This window comes from Fopius arisanus, unplaced genomic scaffold (assembly GCF_000806365.1).
Source record: "Fopius arisanus strain USDA-PBARC FA_bdor unplaced genomic scaffold, ASM80636v1 scaffold00067, whole genome shotgun sequence".
In the NCBI taxonomy this organism is placed as follows: domain Eukaryota; kingdom Metazoa; phylum Arthropoda; class Insecta; order Hymenoptera; family Braconidae; genus Fopius; species Fopius arisanus.
Genome location: NW_011887806.1, coordinates 574,177 through 591,879, shown reverse-complemented (window position 1 = coordinate 591,879; position 17,703 = coordinate 574,177). Strand labels below are relative to the sequence as shown.

Here is a 17,703-nt window from a genome sequence, read left to right as displayed (position 1 = left end):
TAATCTCCAATTGGTGATTTGAAAATTTCAATTCGACACAGCAAATCTCAAAATGATAGATTTTTTAAATGACAGAATGCAGTGCGTAATCGATTAATAATCGATAATATCGGTGGAAATAAAGTGAACGTCTCCGTCACCTTGATTTTTTTTCACCGGATGCATCATACCAATGTCTTATCGCTGAGGTTTCCTCCGTTTCGCTTTAATAAACTTGAGCATCGAGTGGACAATTCTTTTATACCTGCACAGCTTAGTATATAACAAGCAGCGAAGTATTCATCGCACAGTCCAAATAGCAACAATGCCGAGACTACACCAGCTGATGGTGCTCCTGATCACCTGTAATACTGTGACGAGTGAAATAAAAAATGTTGGATGGTGGAAAAATGCTGTGTTCTATCAGATTTACCCCAGAAGTTTCCAGGACGCCAATGGTGATGGCTACGGTGACCTGAAGGGTGAGTTATTTAATCTTAACGATTAAGGATACGAACATCTGCAATTAATCCTCTCGGCAACGATTATGATAACGATAATAATTATTGTTTGTCTTTGAATTAGGAATTACAAACAGATTAGAACATTTCAAAGATACCGGAATCGATGCGGTTTGGCTGTCGCCGATTTATGCCAGTCCCATGGTGGATTTTGGTTACGACATCTCCGATTTTCGAAAAATTCAACCAGAATACGGAACAGACGCGGATTTCAAAGAATTGATGACAAAAGCTAAGAAATTAGGGATAAAGGTACAGTCTTCATTGAAATACTTACATTATCATTGGCAATTATTAATTTACTTCAATCGGTTATGAATAATAATAATTCCGGATTGTTTTTATATTTGAGTTAATGATTTCGCAGGTAGTTATGGATTTAGTGCCTAATCATACATCTGACGAGCACGAGTGGTTCCAAAAAAGTCTCAACCAAACCGATAAATACAAGGATTATTACATCTGGGTTAATAAACCGGTTGGTAATGCAGTTATAAACAATTGGATTAGTGTCTTCGGGGGTTCCCCCTGGAACTGCACCTCACCGCGCCAACAATGCTATTTCCATCAATTCCACTACAAACAGCCGGACTTGAATTTCCGAAACGAGGAAGTCAAACGAGAAATGGAAGTAAGGGTCTTGCCGATTTTTCCTATATTTCCGGTAGTGAAATGTAATTGATGCAACTTCCAGCCGTCAGTGCATTCGATAAACTCGGAGATTAGATAAACCGATAAGATAATCTCCGCAAATCGTTAATGTTTGTTATTATTCTGCGAGAGAGGAAATTGTCGATGTGACATCCGATTTATCAGACGATTTCAAGTAATAAAATCAGGGCGGAACTGCTGATAATGACTCGATGCGATAATAAGACCGTACACTTGAAACGCGGATCAAGTCAAAAAAATTCTTCCCGCCTGGTGGCCTGGTGTAGTGGTCAAGGTCGTTGCCTCACAACGGATAGGTTCCAGGTTCGATTCCTGGCAGAGTAGAATGGTGAGAGCTAACCAGCTTTAAAAAGTCCTAATCACTCGCCAGATAGTCTCATCCGGCTCAAAGCGCTGTAAAATGAGAATTAAAAAAAAAAAGAAAAAAAAAATCTTCAATCAATTGTAAAAAAAAAAACACTCGGGATAATTTAATCAGGGAAATGGAATCATTTGGAGAGGATCCTCTCTAGAGATTATTCCTTGCATCAATTTTTTAAAATTAAATGATGGAATGACTGAACGATTTTCTTAGCAATAATCCAAAAAGGATTCAATCTCAATTGAATCCCCGGAAATAAATAATTGCGTCGCACTCTCTTCACAGAGAATCATTAAGGTGCTATTTGTGTTTCATGAATCTGTAATTACCCACAGGACGTAATTAAATACTGGTTAGACCAAGGAATAGATGGCTTCCGTGTTGATGCAGTTCCTCACTTATACGAAGTGGAAAATCTTCTGGATGAACCGAGGACATATGCAACTGGAGTCACTTCTGCCGAATACGCTTACTTGAACCATGTGCACACGAAGGATCAACCCGAGACCTACGCGTTGGTGAAATCTTGGCGGAAGGTGTTGGATGATTACGCAAACAATACCAATTCCGATGAGAAGGCAAGAGACTTTCTTACTATCACGATCTAATAATCTCAAATTAGCAATTCCGTAATGTTCACATCTATTTCAATTATAGAGGTTCTAGTACAATTACAGCGGAGATAGAGGAGCCCCCCCCCCCTCTCACCAAAAAAAACCATCAACAAATTATTTTGACATCAACTATAAACAAACAATTTTAATTGCACATTTTTGTTAATTCTTTACTATAATGGATGGATGACAAAATAATATTTATGAGGAAGACGATGGAAGAATTGGTTTTAATTGTTGAACATGTGGCGTTAGAACTTGCAGTACCTCCCGGGTCGTAATGACTTATCGCTCTGTTCGACTCTTTGTTACGCACTAATAGAAGTCGGGAACACGATTTGCTCTCAGAACAGAGGCTACCCAGCCGTGATCTAGTATCATTGCGACACTAGATTGTTGATTGATTGTTATTATATAATAAAGGTGATGATGACTGAGGCATACACGACGCTGGGAAACACAACAAGATTCTATGACAGCGGTTCCCACGTTCCATTCAACTTCTTCTTCATAACTGGTGCAAATCGCAATTCAACACCGGATCAGTTCAAATCGATTATCGATAATTGGCTCGAAGAAACGGCAAAGAGAAATGGAGCCGCTGCCAATTGGGTGGTGAGTATTTGGAGTTGATGGGAAATGATCTGGTAGATCCATGACTCAATTTTTTAGATGGGTAATCACGACAGACCACGAACAGAAAGTAGATATCCGGGCCGAGGAGATCAGATGACAATGCTTGCCATGATTTTACCAGGAGTCACTGTGACGTACTACGGTGAAGAGATAGGAATGGTTGATAAAACAGACATCACCTTTGAAGAAACTCAAGATCCCCAGGGCTGCAATGCTGGACCAGATAAGTTCAAAGAAAAATCCCGTGATCCCAACAGAACTCCAATGCAGTGGGACAACAGCACGAATGCTGGTGAGAATCATCATCAGTGCATTCCAGAAATTTTGCATGACGATTATCTTTTATGCAGGTTTCAACAACGGGACAAAACCCTGGATTCCTGTACATGAAAATTATCGCACACTGAATCTGGCTGTGCAGAAAGCTGCCAAGGCTTCTCATTACAAGATTTACCAAAAACTCATTCGTCTGAAGAAGACAAAAGCAGCACTTATTACTGGTAAAACTCAAGCTCTGGTATCTGCTGACAAGAAATCGCTTCTGGTGGTCAGATCTACCGACACAGAAGTCGTAGTTTTAATCATCAACTTCTCGGATACTCAGGCTGTCACTATCAATCTGTTAACCCAATTGCCTTCGCTTGCGTCTGCTGGACTCGTTGAAGTTGCCACTCTGGATTCACCGATTAAAGAAGGGTATGTCATTCAAGATTTATTAATGAAACCCATCAAATCGGGGGGTATCATTGCAATTAGATCGGAATACAGACTAAGTACTGTTTGCTGTTGTCACTGATTTAGTCATCATTTTTTTATAGGTCGGCTGTCAACCTGAAGAAACTGTCAATCGCAGCCAAACAATCTCTCGTTGTGTCCGCCAAGATTAAAAAATAAAAAGTGATGCAAATTCTTCGTGAAAAATAAATCGATATCTTTGGAAAAATCATATCGAAATTACGAATTATATAGTTATTTCATAAATATATATATGTTATAACGAACTTGTGAAATACATACTTGATGATGAAAATGTTATCCGAATTAATTTCATTCATTCTCAATGATTCCGTTGTACATAATCATTCTTTAATCAACGGTAAAAATCAAGTTCTTGATTACAAAGAAATTGTCTCCCCATCAAAAAATCGATAAAACAAAATATATACCGTAAACCAAAAAATATTTTTTAATACAAATTTTTTGAAAAGAAAAATTCTTTCGTGTGTTGACGCTGAAATATCGAAAAAATAGAGAAAGAAAGAGAAAAATTGACGGAAAAAATTGTCTCATTGCAGTCTCATTTTATTTCTAAAGACACAAATCAATATCGATTGATTATCCATGTTCACCTGAAAGTGTTTGTATGTACTTTTATTTTTTAAATGACCATCTTGTTTTGTGTTTTACGAGTACTTTGCGAAGAATTCCAGTTTTCTGGAAAAAAAAAACGTCGTAATGCCAGCGATGATATTTTTCCGTGGAATACCTCTTTGCAATGAGCATTCTTATCATTTGTTCAGTTCCACCTTAATGAACTTGAGCATCGAGTGGACAATTTTTTTCACCAGCGACACTGTTGCCTATATAAATCGCCGGATCGTTACCGATCGCGAGTCTCAGGTACAACAATGGCGCGAGTACATTACCTCATTCTTTTCCTCATTACGTTTAATGTCGTAGCGAGTGAAATAAAGAACGTGGGATGGTGGAAAAATGCTGTCTTCTATCAAATCTACCCGAGAAGCTTCAAAGATGACAATAATGATGGCATTGGAGACCTGAAAGGTGAGTTTGTGCGCCATTTACTCATTTTTCTGCATCGGTGGAGTAGAATAATTGCAGAGAAATTTACAAGAAAGATTTCAACCACTTTGTGGGTTCATTGAGAACGATATTTGGAGTAACTAGTCATTGTCATTTACTCAGGGATTACGAGCAAGCTGCAGCACTTTCGGGATTCTGGAATCGATGCTATCTGGCTTTCACCGATTTATGCTAGTCCTATGGTAGATTTCGGGTATGATATTGCCGATTTTCGAAAAATTCATCCCGATTACGGAACGAATGAGGATTTCGATGAATTAGTAGTAAAAGCTCACGGCATGGGAATCAAGGTACAGTATTTATTATTTTATTTCAATTAGAATTTCACCCAAAACTAAAATATCACAAAATTTTTGATTCATTATATCTGAGAAAGAAAAAATTAGTGAACAATTTAATTTTTATTATTCAGTGGTTAGGAGGAATGAGGGAACGACTGGTTTTCAATTCCTGGAACAATTCTTACAATTTTTGTTTCAATTTCCTTTTTATTCGATTATTATTATATTTTTATTGTTATTATTTTTCAGGTAGTTCTCGATTTGGTGCCAAATCATACCTCTGACGATCATGAATGGTTCCAACAGAGCAAGGCCGGTAATGAAAACTACCAGGACTATTACATCTGGCGGACATCAACCGGAGAAAATGATCCCCCGAATAATTGGCTGAGTCGTTTTGGATCAACAGCTTGGAAATACGAATCTAGTCGATCGGCATGGTATCTCCACCAATTCCACGTTCGGCAGCCCGATTTGAATTACCGAAATCCAAAAGTTAAACAAGAAATGGAAGTGAGTATTTTATTTATTATGAACAATTTCCTGTACACGAAGATAACTAATCTACTTGATCAGTGCGGATCGATACCGATATGACGGACAAGTGCCTAGATTAGATTCGATTAGACTGAATTTTTCCAGCAGAATGCAATCGATATTGCAAGCTCGATCGATTTGATCATCATCTCATGATAAACGCACGCAATGATAAGAGATTTTAAAAGATTAACAACGGAAACTCCAGAATTCACTGAATTTCCATACGAAAATTGAAGATAAATCGTTTCGTTATCATCGGTGATCATCCCATTTATTACAAAACAACAACATTATATCATTTATAATTATTGTAAGTGTAAATTCCGCCGATGGTTTATCAGGTTTTAAATGAGAGTTTATTATTTTAACTATCTTTTGACTGACTCCAATAATTATGTAATAATAACACGCGTTGCGGATCGGTTTGGATTTGTCTTCTGCATATCCAAACTCATATAATGATGAGATAATGATATTTGAATCATCTGAAAGAACGGAATCTCAACAATTTTAGCATTGATATTGATTCATTAAGTGAAGACGATCAGAATGTTGAATTATATTTACCTGCAGTCATGGTAAAGAGGTAAACAACACCGCGATATGATTTTATTAGTCTGTGAGACTTTCAATTGCAGTCGCCGGATGTCTGTCATTAAATCGCGTTCTGCAAACAATCATAATGACACTCGCTAAATACCTGTGTTTCATGAATTAATAATTACCGTCAGGACATAATCAAGTTCTGGTTGAACAAAGGAATTGATGGCTTTCGTGTTGATGCTGTTCCGTTTCTATTTGAATCGGAAGGATTTGAAGACGAGCCACGATCTAGCATCAATGCGACGGAGAATGAATGGGAATATTTGCGTCATGATTACACCCAAGATCAGAGTGAGACCTATGATTTGGTGAAGTCCTGGCGAAAAGTCCTTGATGACTTCGCGAATTCCAGTAACTCTGATGAGAAGGTAAAGTAATTGCTCTCTGCGGTAGACCAATTAGGATCATGATGTTGATTGTGTAATGATTGACAGGTGATGATGACAGAAGCGTACACCAGCTGGAATAACACAGTCAGATATTATGATAATGGTGCTCACGTTCCTTTCAATTTTCTATTTATCACGGATATAAATCGCAATTCAAAACCTGATGCAGTGAAGACGGTCATTGATAAGTGGATGGCCGAAACTACGAAGAGAAAAGGAACAGTTGCAAACTGGGTGGTACGTAATCCAAGAGTATCAATTGTCAGATATATTTTCAGCTTCTGATCAAATCGCGATGGAAGCTGATCATTCAATTGATGATTATCATCTACAGATGGGCAACCATGACAATTCAAGAACGGAGTCAAGATATCCGGGCCGTGGAGATCAGATGACGATGCTGGCAATGATCTTGCCTGGAGTGACAGTTACTTATAACGGAGAAGAAATTGGAATGGTTGATAAAACAGACATCAGTTTTAATGATACTCAAGATCCTCAGGGTTGCAATGCCGGGCCCGACAAGTATCAACTAGTGTCCCGTGATCCGAACAGAACGCCAATGCAGTGGAACGACGACATCAATGCCGGTGAGCACCTAAATCATCATCTGCCCGATCATCTGCGTCAGTATCCACCATTTTTCCACATTTTTTACAGGATTCAATAACGGAACGACGCCATGGATCCCGATAAACGATAACTTTGTCGACCTGAACTTAGCTCAGCAGAAGGAAGCGTCAGCTTCTCACTACAAGAACTACCAGAAGCTGGTCCAGTTGAAGAAGACAAAAGCTCCACTGATATCAGGAGATCTCCAAACTGTTGTGTCCTCCGATAAAAAGACCCTGACGATTGCCAGAAGTACAAAGAACGAGACAATCCTTCTGATCATCAACTTCTCTGATACCGAAAGTGTAACCGTCGATGTAGCCAGTCAGCTAAAATCAATCAACGCTGCAGCAACAGTACTAGTAACAACCCTGGAATCAGTTACTAAGGAAGGGTATTGACCACTTTTCAAATCGATGGCAATCTTGTCGCTTTCAATTTAATTGGAATCTTCGGTTTCTTTTTCTGTTGTAGGGATTCTGTGGATGTCAGCAAATTGCAGTTAGCGCCGAAACAATCGGTCGTTCTAGGAGGAACAGTCAAGATTACGAACACCAACACCGGAGAGCCGGATGGTGCTCAAACAATTGCTTTATCCTCCATCTTAGCAGTACTTGTACTTCTTCTCATGTCATTAGAGTACCTTCCGTAATTATCCGAATCCCTCCAATTTATCAATTTCTTTACATTTATTCGTTTAAAATACAAATACATGTATTCGCCAAAATCCAAACCAAATGCTAAATATAATATTATAATTATTCTCTGAGAATTTCAATAACATTAATAGCATTTTAGTGACATGTGGTCGTACAATATTTGTCAGGCGTGATATTCCGGCCTCTAATAATTAAGGCAGCTTTATTTTTCATCAATATTTAAGTATGTACCGTAGAATCTGATGATCATCGAGGACTTCTGACTTTGGAAGCAGTTGAGCACGATAAAATACCAGGAAACAGTGAACTCTAATCAAGACAGGTGTTCAATTTCCGCTGGTGATTCAGGTCCAATCCATCTCTGATGTCGGTCAACGAAATCCGGAGGCGTTCAACCCCACCAGTATCTCCACACCATGAGGTCCTCCTAATCCTTCTCGTCCACATATCAAACATTCATGAAAAGTTTGATGAAATCATTCAATTAATCCTAACAGCTAGCACAACAAAATCCATCTAAACGTCCAACTTCTGGTGAAAACATTTCGTTACCACCCGGGAACATCAATCGATCTTCCACAAAAGCCCTCGACCTGTCGTCTGCGGGTGCCAAGATCGAAGGTCACCCCATGCCACTGGGAGAAAAAAAAAATATCACCCCAAAACTGCTGCAACGGAAAGCCATTAAAGAAAGCATATTATCCACCCTCACTAACAGGTTCATTCCCTGATACTTTTTTTTTCTCATGCTCAGGAGTCCCACGAGGTCCATCCTATAGATAGATTCCATCGGTGAACATGGTACACCATCATCTAGGTGCCTTCAAAATGCGTTTGCTCACTGGTGCTAAGTAGAAAATCGTGTCTGGTGTATGAACCAGAGACACTATTGCCAACTGTTAGCTGATGGGATGGGGGCACTCCTCCTTAAACATATTCCCAGGGATACAGCCTTCCTACCAACAACTGAAACGCATCCCATGGAACTTTGCGATGAAAATCTTGGACTGGAATGCTAATGAGGTGGAATTAGCATCTAATGGAAGGACTCCGAGATTCTCTTCCTAATTCGAAAGACCACGTACACACGTGCGATAAGCGGCTCCCGAGTTACTTCAACTGTTCGCAAAATGCTGTTTTATTTCAATTCGTGAAAAATAGTTTAACAAGAGAGTGGGTTTCACGTGGTGGTCGTATTAATGTTTCTGACGGGAGAGCGCTTTTCACCCCGGAAAGTTTCTCTGGAAAAAGTTGAGGTGTTTAAAGTTTCAGTTAACAATCTCTTGTCGGGAGATTGAATTGGCGATTTACTCGGTTGTTTATTGGATTGAGATTGATATCGGTGAGTGGCAAGTTCTTTTATTAGTTGAGGGGATTTACAGTCGACGAAATTTTTGTACGGATCATTTTTCATTTTTTTCACTCAAGCGATCTTCGGGGGATAACAAGTTTGAAGAGCTTTCGTCGAAACGATATGGATTGTTTAATAGAAATTATTGGACAAGTATTACGATTTTTTAAACTTCATGGAATAATTTTCTTGATCAATATATAAATTCATTCGCAGGTTTTTCTCGAGTAGATTAAATTTTGAAAATAATATGCGATTGGGAGAAATCGAAGTGGAATGAATATTCAAGGGTTTCTGGTTTAATTAGTAAAAATTTAATTTTAGTTGTGAAAAAATGGAGGAAAATGTCTGTAATCTTAAATTCTGATCATGTTTTCATTTTTGTAATAATTAATTTCCACATTTACAAATATTTTAAATTACAAATATATTTATTTTTATATTTGTATTTTGTGGTGATAATTTTTAACTACAATTTCGTTCGGAATATTATCGTCGGCTAATGCTAGTCTCAGTTTTTCTCGGTGGAACAAATTCAGTGGACAGTATTGCGAGAAAAAAATGAATGGTTTATAGAGATAGAAGATATTATTCGTGTGAAATAAAAAAGAGTCCGGAATTAATTGGTTGAAGTGGAGTAAACTCGCGTTTTCCTATCACAACGTGATAAACGGCTCTCCGGGTGTGGAACTTCTCTTCAGGTTTAACTTGAGCACTCGCCTCACGTGCCGGTTCAATGTCGTAAAGACAAATAGTTCTTTCCTGTTCATTCTATTTTTTTTACTTTCCACTGTTTTTCCGTCCGCTAAAGGAAAGTTAAAAGGAAGGAGAAAAAACTTGAACAGAGATGCGTTCGATGAAAGTGGGACGCGAGAAGTATGAACACGATTGAAGCCCCTGGAGCAGAAGATTAATGGTGAACGTAGAAGGGTTCTACGTGTTTGGGATAGGTCCAGAGAGATTTATGTCAATGAAATAAATTACGGTGCTATATACTGCACGAAGTAATCGAAAAAATCATTGAATGGACTCTTCAATTTGAGTAAACGAAACCTACTGCGCACTTCGTGCGCCGAATTTGAATTTGGCGGTTCGAGTTGACCAATGAGGAATTAGGCCTACGCGTTTCGATATATTTCGACTCGGGCGAACTTCATTTTTGTGTTTCTACTTCTCCGAGAGACTGAGGACTAGCCACGAAGACTATAAGAACATTCGTCACCAAAGAAAGAACCCTACAATGGTTTCTTGTAAAACTATTGTTTATGTTTATACAAACTCTGAGGCGAGTCCGTGGAGCCCTCAATATCGATTCATTTTTGTAATCATCATAAATCAGTTCAATATATTTCTATGAATTTTTACTTGATATTCTAACAACCCGGGTAAAAAAAATTGTAATCGAAATATTTTTTTCCAAATTTTCAAAAAATTTTTGGAAAACTTCTCGGAAAATTTTTCTTTTGAAACAAAAAAAAAATTCGGTAAACAAAACAATTGTATTTTTTGGGAAATTTTTTGAATAATTTTCGAGAAATTTTTGCGAATATAATTTTTTTTTAATTATACTGTTGTTTTTTTACTTTTTTTATTTTTCGATATTCTAAAAAAAATGCTATCTAAATTATACAAAAAATTTTTCTATTCAAATTTTTGAAACATTTTTCAAAACCTTTCCGAAAAACAAAATTGTTTCCTTTTCCGATTTTTTTTGTTTCATAAAAAAAATTTTGAAGTTTTCCAGAAATTTTTTGAAAATTTGGAAAAAATATTTCGATTAGTATTTTTTTTATATTAGGGAATTACATCTTGAAATTTTAATGAAAATTTTTTGAAGTATAAAATGAAAATGAAAAAATAAATAAATAAATAATACGGAAAAATTGAAAAACCATTTAAACAATTTCCGTATTTATCACGGGAATTTCTCACGCGAAGTTCGTGCTATCAAATTGTTGCATTTATTTTTTTTCATTTGCAACGTAGAAAATAGTGAAGATACTGCAGCTTGTATCTCATAATGAATTCTTATGCAACAAATTTCTAGCATTTCATCATAATTTATCTCCGTCAAATTCTTCCGTACCTTCCTGAAACGACATCATACCCTCGACGGAATTTTAAAGCCAACGAAGTGGAAAAGAGGGTTCTGAAAAATTTCAAGATGAGACAAACACGAGTGGAAAATGGAGACTGAAACCCCTGAATTTCCGTTCCCCCTTGGTCAACGACGTCTGCTGGGATAAAGCATCGAATCTCGTCCCCAGACAGCATCTCCCACAGGATGTTGTATCCTTAATGTATTTACCTTGGCTCCTAACCCCGATCGAAACCCCAACCCCTGGCCCCTTCCAATTCAGTCGCAGTTGGGAGTCTATTCTGACGTCGTAAAGATCCGTTTAGTCTCTCATAAGGGATTACCAGTTTCTCCTTCTGTACGAGGGACAAACGATTCTCCCAAAATGTAATTGCTATTAATTGATATTTTAATAATTCAAGAGAACGTAAATTAAATTTAATGAATAATCCGTTTCTACTACGAATTGATAAACTGTAATAACTGCATCTGGTCTCCATTACTAATCAATATTGTTATGAATATTGATTCCGCCATTCTGTTTGATTTTATCTCTTGTTCAATTAAATGAACTTCTACTTTTTTTTTTGTCTTTCTGGTTTTAAAGGTCTGTGTTTAAATCTTTTTATTTATTTTTGATTTTAATGTCTAGTTGCCCGGGTAAAAAAATTGTAATCGGAATGTTTTTTCTAAATTTTCCAAAAATTTATTTTGTTTTCAGAAACTTTTTTTTATGAATCAAAAAAATGGAAAAACGAAAATTTGAAAAGAAATTTTTTTTTCATAATTTCGATGGCGTATTTTTTGAGAATATTGAAAAATAGAAAAAGTAAGAAAACAACAGTATAATTAAAAAAAAAAATATATTCGTAAAAATTTCTAGAAAATTCTAAAAAAAAAAATTCCGAAACAAATTTTTGAAAAATTTTTCAAAACATTTCCCAAAAATACAATTGTTTTGTTTCCCGATTTTTTTTTCGTTTCAAAAAGAAAAATTTCGAAAAGTTTTCCACAAATTTTTTGAAAATTTAGAAAAAATATTCGTATTAAAATTTTTTTTTACCCGGTGTTCATCAATTTTTGGTTTTTTGGTTATTTAACTTTCAAAAAATGAAAGAAAAAAATGCAATCGATGAAAAGTTATCCAGATATTACCCTTAAAATTACCAAGACCATTTCTCACGAAAAAACCTAACCGAGTCCAAAGCATCTAAAAAAATAAAAACGAAAAGTACTGAGAAGACTCACCGACGAGCTTTTAATAAAAACTTCAGCGATTTGAGACAAAGAAACTTGGGAAAATTACAGTTGTTGCAATTTTCCCTACGTCCCAAAATACCTCACTCTTACCCACTGTTAATAATCCACCCCAAAATGAAGACAAAACTTTTTGGATACTCAGTACACCACGGAAGAGCACTTGGTACTTAGGAGAGTACCCACGACCCCCGAAGTACCAGACGGAAGGAACTAAGCGGCCTGGAGAGAGTTACTCTGGGTAAATTATCTTAAAGGAGCCTCGGGGCCACAGCGGGTTACTTCCGCTTAAAATTATCAGCACACCCCCTCCCTCCTCTCATCCACCCCCTGAAAACTTGGCAACCAAAAGTTTTCCTGTTCAATCCAATATCGAATCACCAATATTAGGTAACTAAAGTCAAGAGTTCAAACTCAGTGAATAAATAGAGGTAAAAATAAAAAAGTTGATCCTTTGTTTTCCCAAAATTGTTTGCCTTCAATTAAAATTAACCCCTCGTCAGTGAATTTTTAACTACACCCCACGGGATTTTTTTTTTTTTTACAGTGGAGTGCGAGAGGCAAGAGCATTTGCCCAGTCTGCCGAGTTTCTTAATATTCAATTATCCCGACTGTGCTTTTAATCAGCCTTGGAGGCCTCCGAAAACCCTCGGGTACGTTATGAGGGAGGTCTTATATATCCAACCACTTAACGCCACTGTGACGTCGTAATTAGCGAATGCAACGGCGTCAGACCTCGGGATTTATGTTGAAACGTTGGGAATCGTGACTATCGTGCAGCTCGCTGATATGAAACGCTTAAATAGAGGACTTTTTTTTATGTGATACCGGGGGATAAAACATGAGGGATTAGCGCTCGGGAGTGAATTATGAGTTTTTCGGTTTTATTGGATTTTTTAGAATTTATAATGAGTCGCCACACCACGATAGATTATTTTTTAATTATTTCATGTTGACTATTGCCATTTTTCTAAATTCCTCCCACCACATGAAAATTATAAACCACTTTAAATTCCCATGTGGATTTGGGGTCGAGAATTTTGACTACATATGTATTTTTTCCTTGAGAACGAAAATTTTATTGGCTTCTGCATCATCAGGACCACGGGCTCCGACTGTGAGCTGCGATGCCTAGGAGTTGTCTTTATATGCCTTCTCCGGGAGTGGTGGGGGTAGAGGAAGGTGGCGCCTCCATCAATCAGATGTTTGAATTAATCAGCTGGTCGAATGGGAAATACATAAATGAAGTCTACCGTGATATCCTACAATTACCGTCACACGCACTCTCTCTGAATGTCTCTGAATGTCTCTGAATGTCTCTTGATGCTTGTTGAAAGGGATTTTCTCGTGTAATAGGCTTGTCCATTAGTGTCACAGTCTTTTTAACGTTGAGGTCGCGATATAAAAGCCTGACAATGTAGCAGTATCACTGTTTCCAACACGTCGGAGAAGGGCGCAGGGAGGCGAGATGAAGTGGAGAAAAATATAAAGGACTTGGCTCTTTTATTCGGGACGATCGTGTAACCGCGTGTAAAGGACTGGAAACAGAATAAAAAAAAAGAGAATGCACATGGTATAGAGGTGTGGCTGTACTCTCGTTGAACTGTGCAAGCTATACGACAATTCCAGGTGTTGGGTGCAATTGTTGTAGCATTGCCCTCAGGCTGGAGCTTCCTAATGAGGTGGCAGGCTGCGGATAACGGGAACGTGGACCTCACATTTTTATTTTCATAATTATTTCGTGTTTTTTTCATTTTCACATTAATATTCATTTTTTAATTAAAAAAATCGATCATTTCCGAAAGAATTTCTGGTAAAAATGAAAAATTTTGGAAAAATTTATTGCATTTTCATAAACAATTTACTCCGGATATTTTTTATTGCTGTTGGAATTTAAGGCTAGTCATTTTAGGGTAAATACACTAGCGTATTGATACTAGTAGAATGTGGAGATATCAGAATGTTGTAATTTTTTTAATAAAAATGTCTAGTTACAAGGGAATTTTTACCCTAAGACAAATCGAGTTATTCCGGAAATTATGGAATAATTTTAAATTACGAAAAAATGGAGAAATCATATGATTGGGAGTGCCATTACTGAAAATGACATTCCAACATGAAAGAGGAAAAAATCGGTTTCAAAGAGATAATTAGCTCATTTGAGATTGCTGACGGGAACATTGAATTTCACCTGTCGTTTTTCACTTTTTCCCCTCTGTGAACTATAACTCGACACCTCGTCGTTTGTTTCTCCTCAACAATTGATCGCACTGGGTAGATTATTCACTGTCGGACACAATTCAATATAGAAACTCTCGTGTACGAGTGCTTTTCAAACTGCATTCGTTTATTTACGAGGTGTGACTCTTTTGTCGCTGTAAAATTCAACGAAACTGGATAATGAATCTGTCACAAAAATGTCGGGAATTTTTTTTTTTGGGGCGGGCAAATCGGAGAGAATGTTACAAAGGACTTTATGAATTCAAACAAACTCCAGCGAAATGAAAAAATTCTGTTTGATGAGTTTAAAAAATGGCTGGACGCTTTCAATTCAATTTTCAGCTTCTCCATTTTTTCAGGCATCATTGGAATTCGTCGGGTAATTGTTTCATTTTTATTGGAATTGTAATTGTAGGTCCTGATGTCTCTTTCATTTCAAATGAATAATTTCTTAAAAACGAAAAGATCGATTAAAAATAAAAATTATTAGAATAAAAATTTTTCGGTCAATTAAAATGATTGTAATTAAGTAAAATTACTTGCGACAAATTTAATAAAATTTTTATTGTGTCTTTTCAATCTGTAAAAAAATAATTTGTTCTTCAATGATGATATAATAATTATGGGAGAAATTAAATAAAAATTTCCACCATTTTCCGAAAAGATATTTTCACTGATTTTTTCCTTTGGAAAAATTGAAGGATTAAATTCAAACAAAATACAATATTCTGCAGCCAATAAATTGATTCTATTCAACCTTCCAGCAAAACTCCTCTCATTCAATTCCACAATTTTCTATTATTTATGGAGAAAAAAAACTCGACAGCCAGCGTTTATTGCTTTCAACGTAAAATAGCAGTACTCCACAGTACAACATGTGGTAAAGACATTCAGGAAGTGGAAAAAAACCACTGACGTTCAATAAAAAGACAAATAAAACAAAAACTCAGTAAAAACACTTTGCAACGAGTGTTCCCAATGTTGCTAGCGATTGCGGTTAAATGCGAGAGACAGAAATCGGTGAAAAATAAATGTTACAAATTCGTTTCGAAAATCGGCAATCCGTAATTATCAGAATAACCGATGGAAGCTATCAATAAAAAAGGACTGGTCTAAGAGAAAATGTTTAAAAATTTTGATAATTAAAAAGATAATGAAATCCAATACATCAATCGTAAAAACCGAAATTTTTGATTTTTTAGAATATTTAATTTAAATTATGAATTTCTTTATTATTTCTAATATTTCTTTATATTTCTTTATGTTTCTTTATACTTCTTTATATTTCTTTATACTTCTTTATATTTCTTTATATTTCTTTATATTTCTTTATGCTTCTTTATATTTCTTTATACTTCTTTATATTTCTTTACGATCATTGTGTAAATTTTATCGAAACTTTTATGGTGAATAATTTTCAAAAGAACTTGCCAAATGATTACTTTGTGTTTGAAATTCTCGGTTTTCAACTCGAAACAGAAATTTTTGAGATTTGGTCATTTTTTCAGATGTTTAAATGGATCGTCACGGATGAGAATTCCAAAAAATCAACAGCTCAATATTTTTTTAAATAAAAATTGTCTGGGGTAAAACCCGCACCATTGAATACAGTTTAAAAAAAAATGAAATCGATTGCGCGTTTTGTTTTCTAGGAATAATTACAGAAAGTTCATAAATTTAGATAATATTGCAAAAATTATTGAAAAAGTTTATTCAAGGCGATACCCGTAACCATCCTCTCCAGCAATATGGTTGTCATCATTAACACCTATTCAAATAAAAAAAAAAAGAAAAAAAAAAGAAAATATTTTTTTTTTTTCAGCGCACGCGACGACAGAAAAATTCCCAAAAAATCATGACAACTTCGAATGATCAAAAGTTGGTCAGAAACACAGAGTTAATTACCAAAATCCAAATACCCGAGTTTCCACTCTCATTATTTAATTTTTACCCAGCTCCTCCTGAGCCGCAAGATATTGTCCATTTTCCCATTCACCACGAAAAATCCCAAGAAGAAGTTTTCACCGATTGTTTATCCTCCAGCATCATCTTCCCCGTCGTTCTACTCATCGTCGAAGACAAGGACAATGAGTTTCGATGGTGTTCTCCAGTGGTGGAGGAGAAAATGCGAATGTAATTGAATTAGGTACGACTGAAAGTATCAAGCGATGAAAGTACCGGAGAAAATGCCCGATTATGTTCATAATAAAAGGAGAATGAGATAGACGGTAAATACGATGGGTATGAATAGGTACTTATTCACAGACTGGTTGAAAGATGGTGAATATCATGCTAAAGTAATGACTGAATTATTAGAATGGAGTGCGATAATTACGGATGCACATCTTTTCAACAAACTATCACGTTTTTCTCATTTTTCCAAACTTTTCTTTCAATTTCATGAATCAAAAAAAAAATTAAAAATTAATCACAAGCAAATAAATAAGTTTGTTTAAATAATGCAGCACTAAACTTTTTTTTTACTCGAAATATAATTCTTTATTTTTAGTTGATGTATTTGATGATATGAATAATCAGTCTTTTTGTCAAAGAAGCAGACGAAGTGATAAGCAAGATGTGGAGCATCATCTGTTAATTTCAGAGGGAGAATATTATGCGAGTGGTAAATTGTACGGAGAAAGAATGAAATAAACGGAGTGGAAGATGAACGAGGTAAGTACTCTTGAAGTTCGAGGAATATTCCAGGAATTTTTATTACAAAGGAAGCTTCAACTTCAACAGCAGCTGCAACTTCTTCGAATGCGGTATTTTATCATTTTTTTTCTTCCAGAAGAAGGTGTTGATGAAGGTCTCTGTCATGAGCGAACAATTGACATGAGTGTGGAAATGCTTTCTTGAAGGGAAAACAATTTTTATCGATTTATGGAACGTTCCAGGTGAGAAATCGACGGTTTTCGGACTGGGGATGAAGTTCTGAGTGAAAAGATGTCTCTTTTTTCGAAGATGTTCCTTGAGAGACAAGAGAAGACTTCGGAAATTCTCAGGTAATAATTATTATAAAAAATCGAAATGACCACTAATTGAAGGTGAGATCGCAAAAGTCCGATTTTAATATCATCTTCAGGGTTCGTGATTCGAATCAAAAG

The 17,703-nt window shown here is 36.1% G+C and overlaps 2 protein-coding genes across 2 annotated transcripts; both read left to right on the top strand.

The window, feature by feature from the left end:
* Positions 1 to 272: 272 nt before the first annotated feature.
* On the top strand, positions 273 to 3,818 carry LOC105269336 (maltase 1). Its single transcript, XM_011309483.1, has 8 exons — positions 273 to 461; positions 565 to 752; positions 868 to 1,131; positions 1,869 to 2,111; positions 2,571 to 2,762; positions 2,820 to 3,075; positions 3,134 to 3,479; positions 3,602 to 3,818. The coding sequence occupies exons 1-8, from the start codon at positions 305 to 307 to the stop codon at positions 3,675 to 3,677; spliced, it is 1,722 nt and encodes a 573-aa protein (XP_011307785.1). The 5' UTR covers positions 273 to 304; the 3' UTR covers positions 3,678 to 3,818.
* A 557-nt stretch (positions 3,819 to 4,375) lies between these two features.
* LOC105269335 (maltase 1) lies at positions 4,376 to 7,804 on the top strand. Its single transcript, XM_011309482.1, has 8 exons — positions 4,376 to 4,568; positions 4,710 to 4,897; positions 5,138 to 5,401; positions 6,160 to 6,399; positions 6,466 to 6,657; positions 6,755 to 7,010; positions 7,081 to 7,426; positions 7,507 to 7,804. The coding sequence occupies exons 1-8, from the start codon at positions 4,412 to 4,414 to the stop codon at positions 7,682 to 7,684; spliced, it is 1,821 nt and encodes a 606-aa protein (XP_011307784.1). The 5' UTR covers positions 4,376 to 4,411; the 3' UTR covers positions 7,685 to 7,804.
* Positions 7,805 to 17,703: the final 9,899 nt, after the last annotated feature.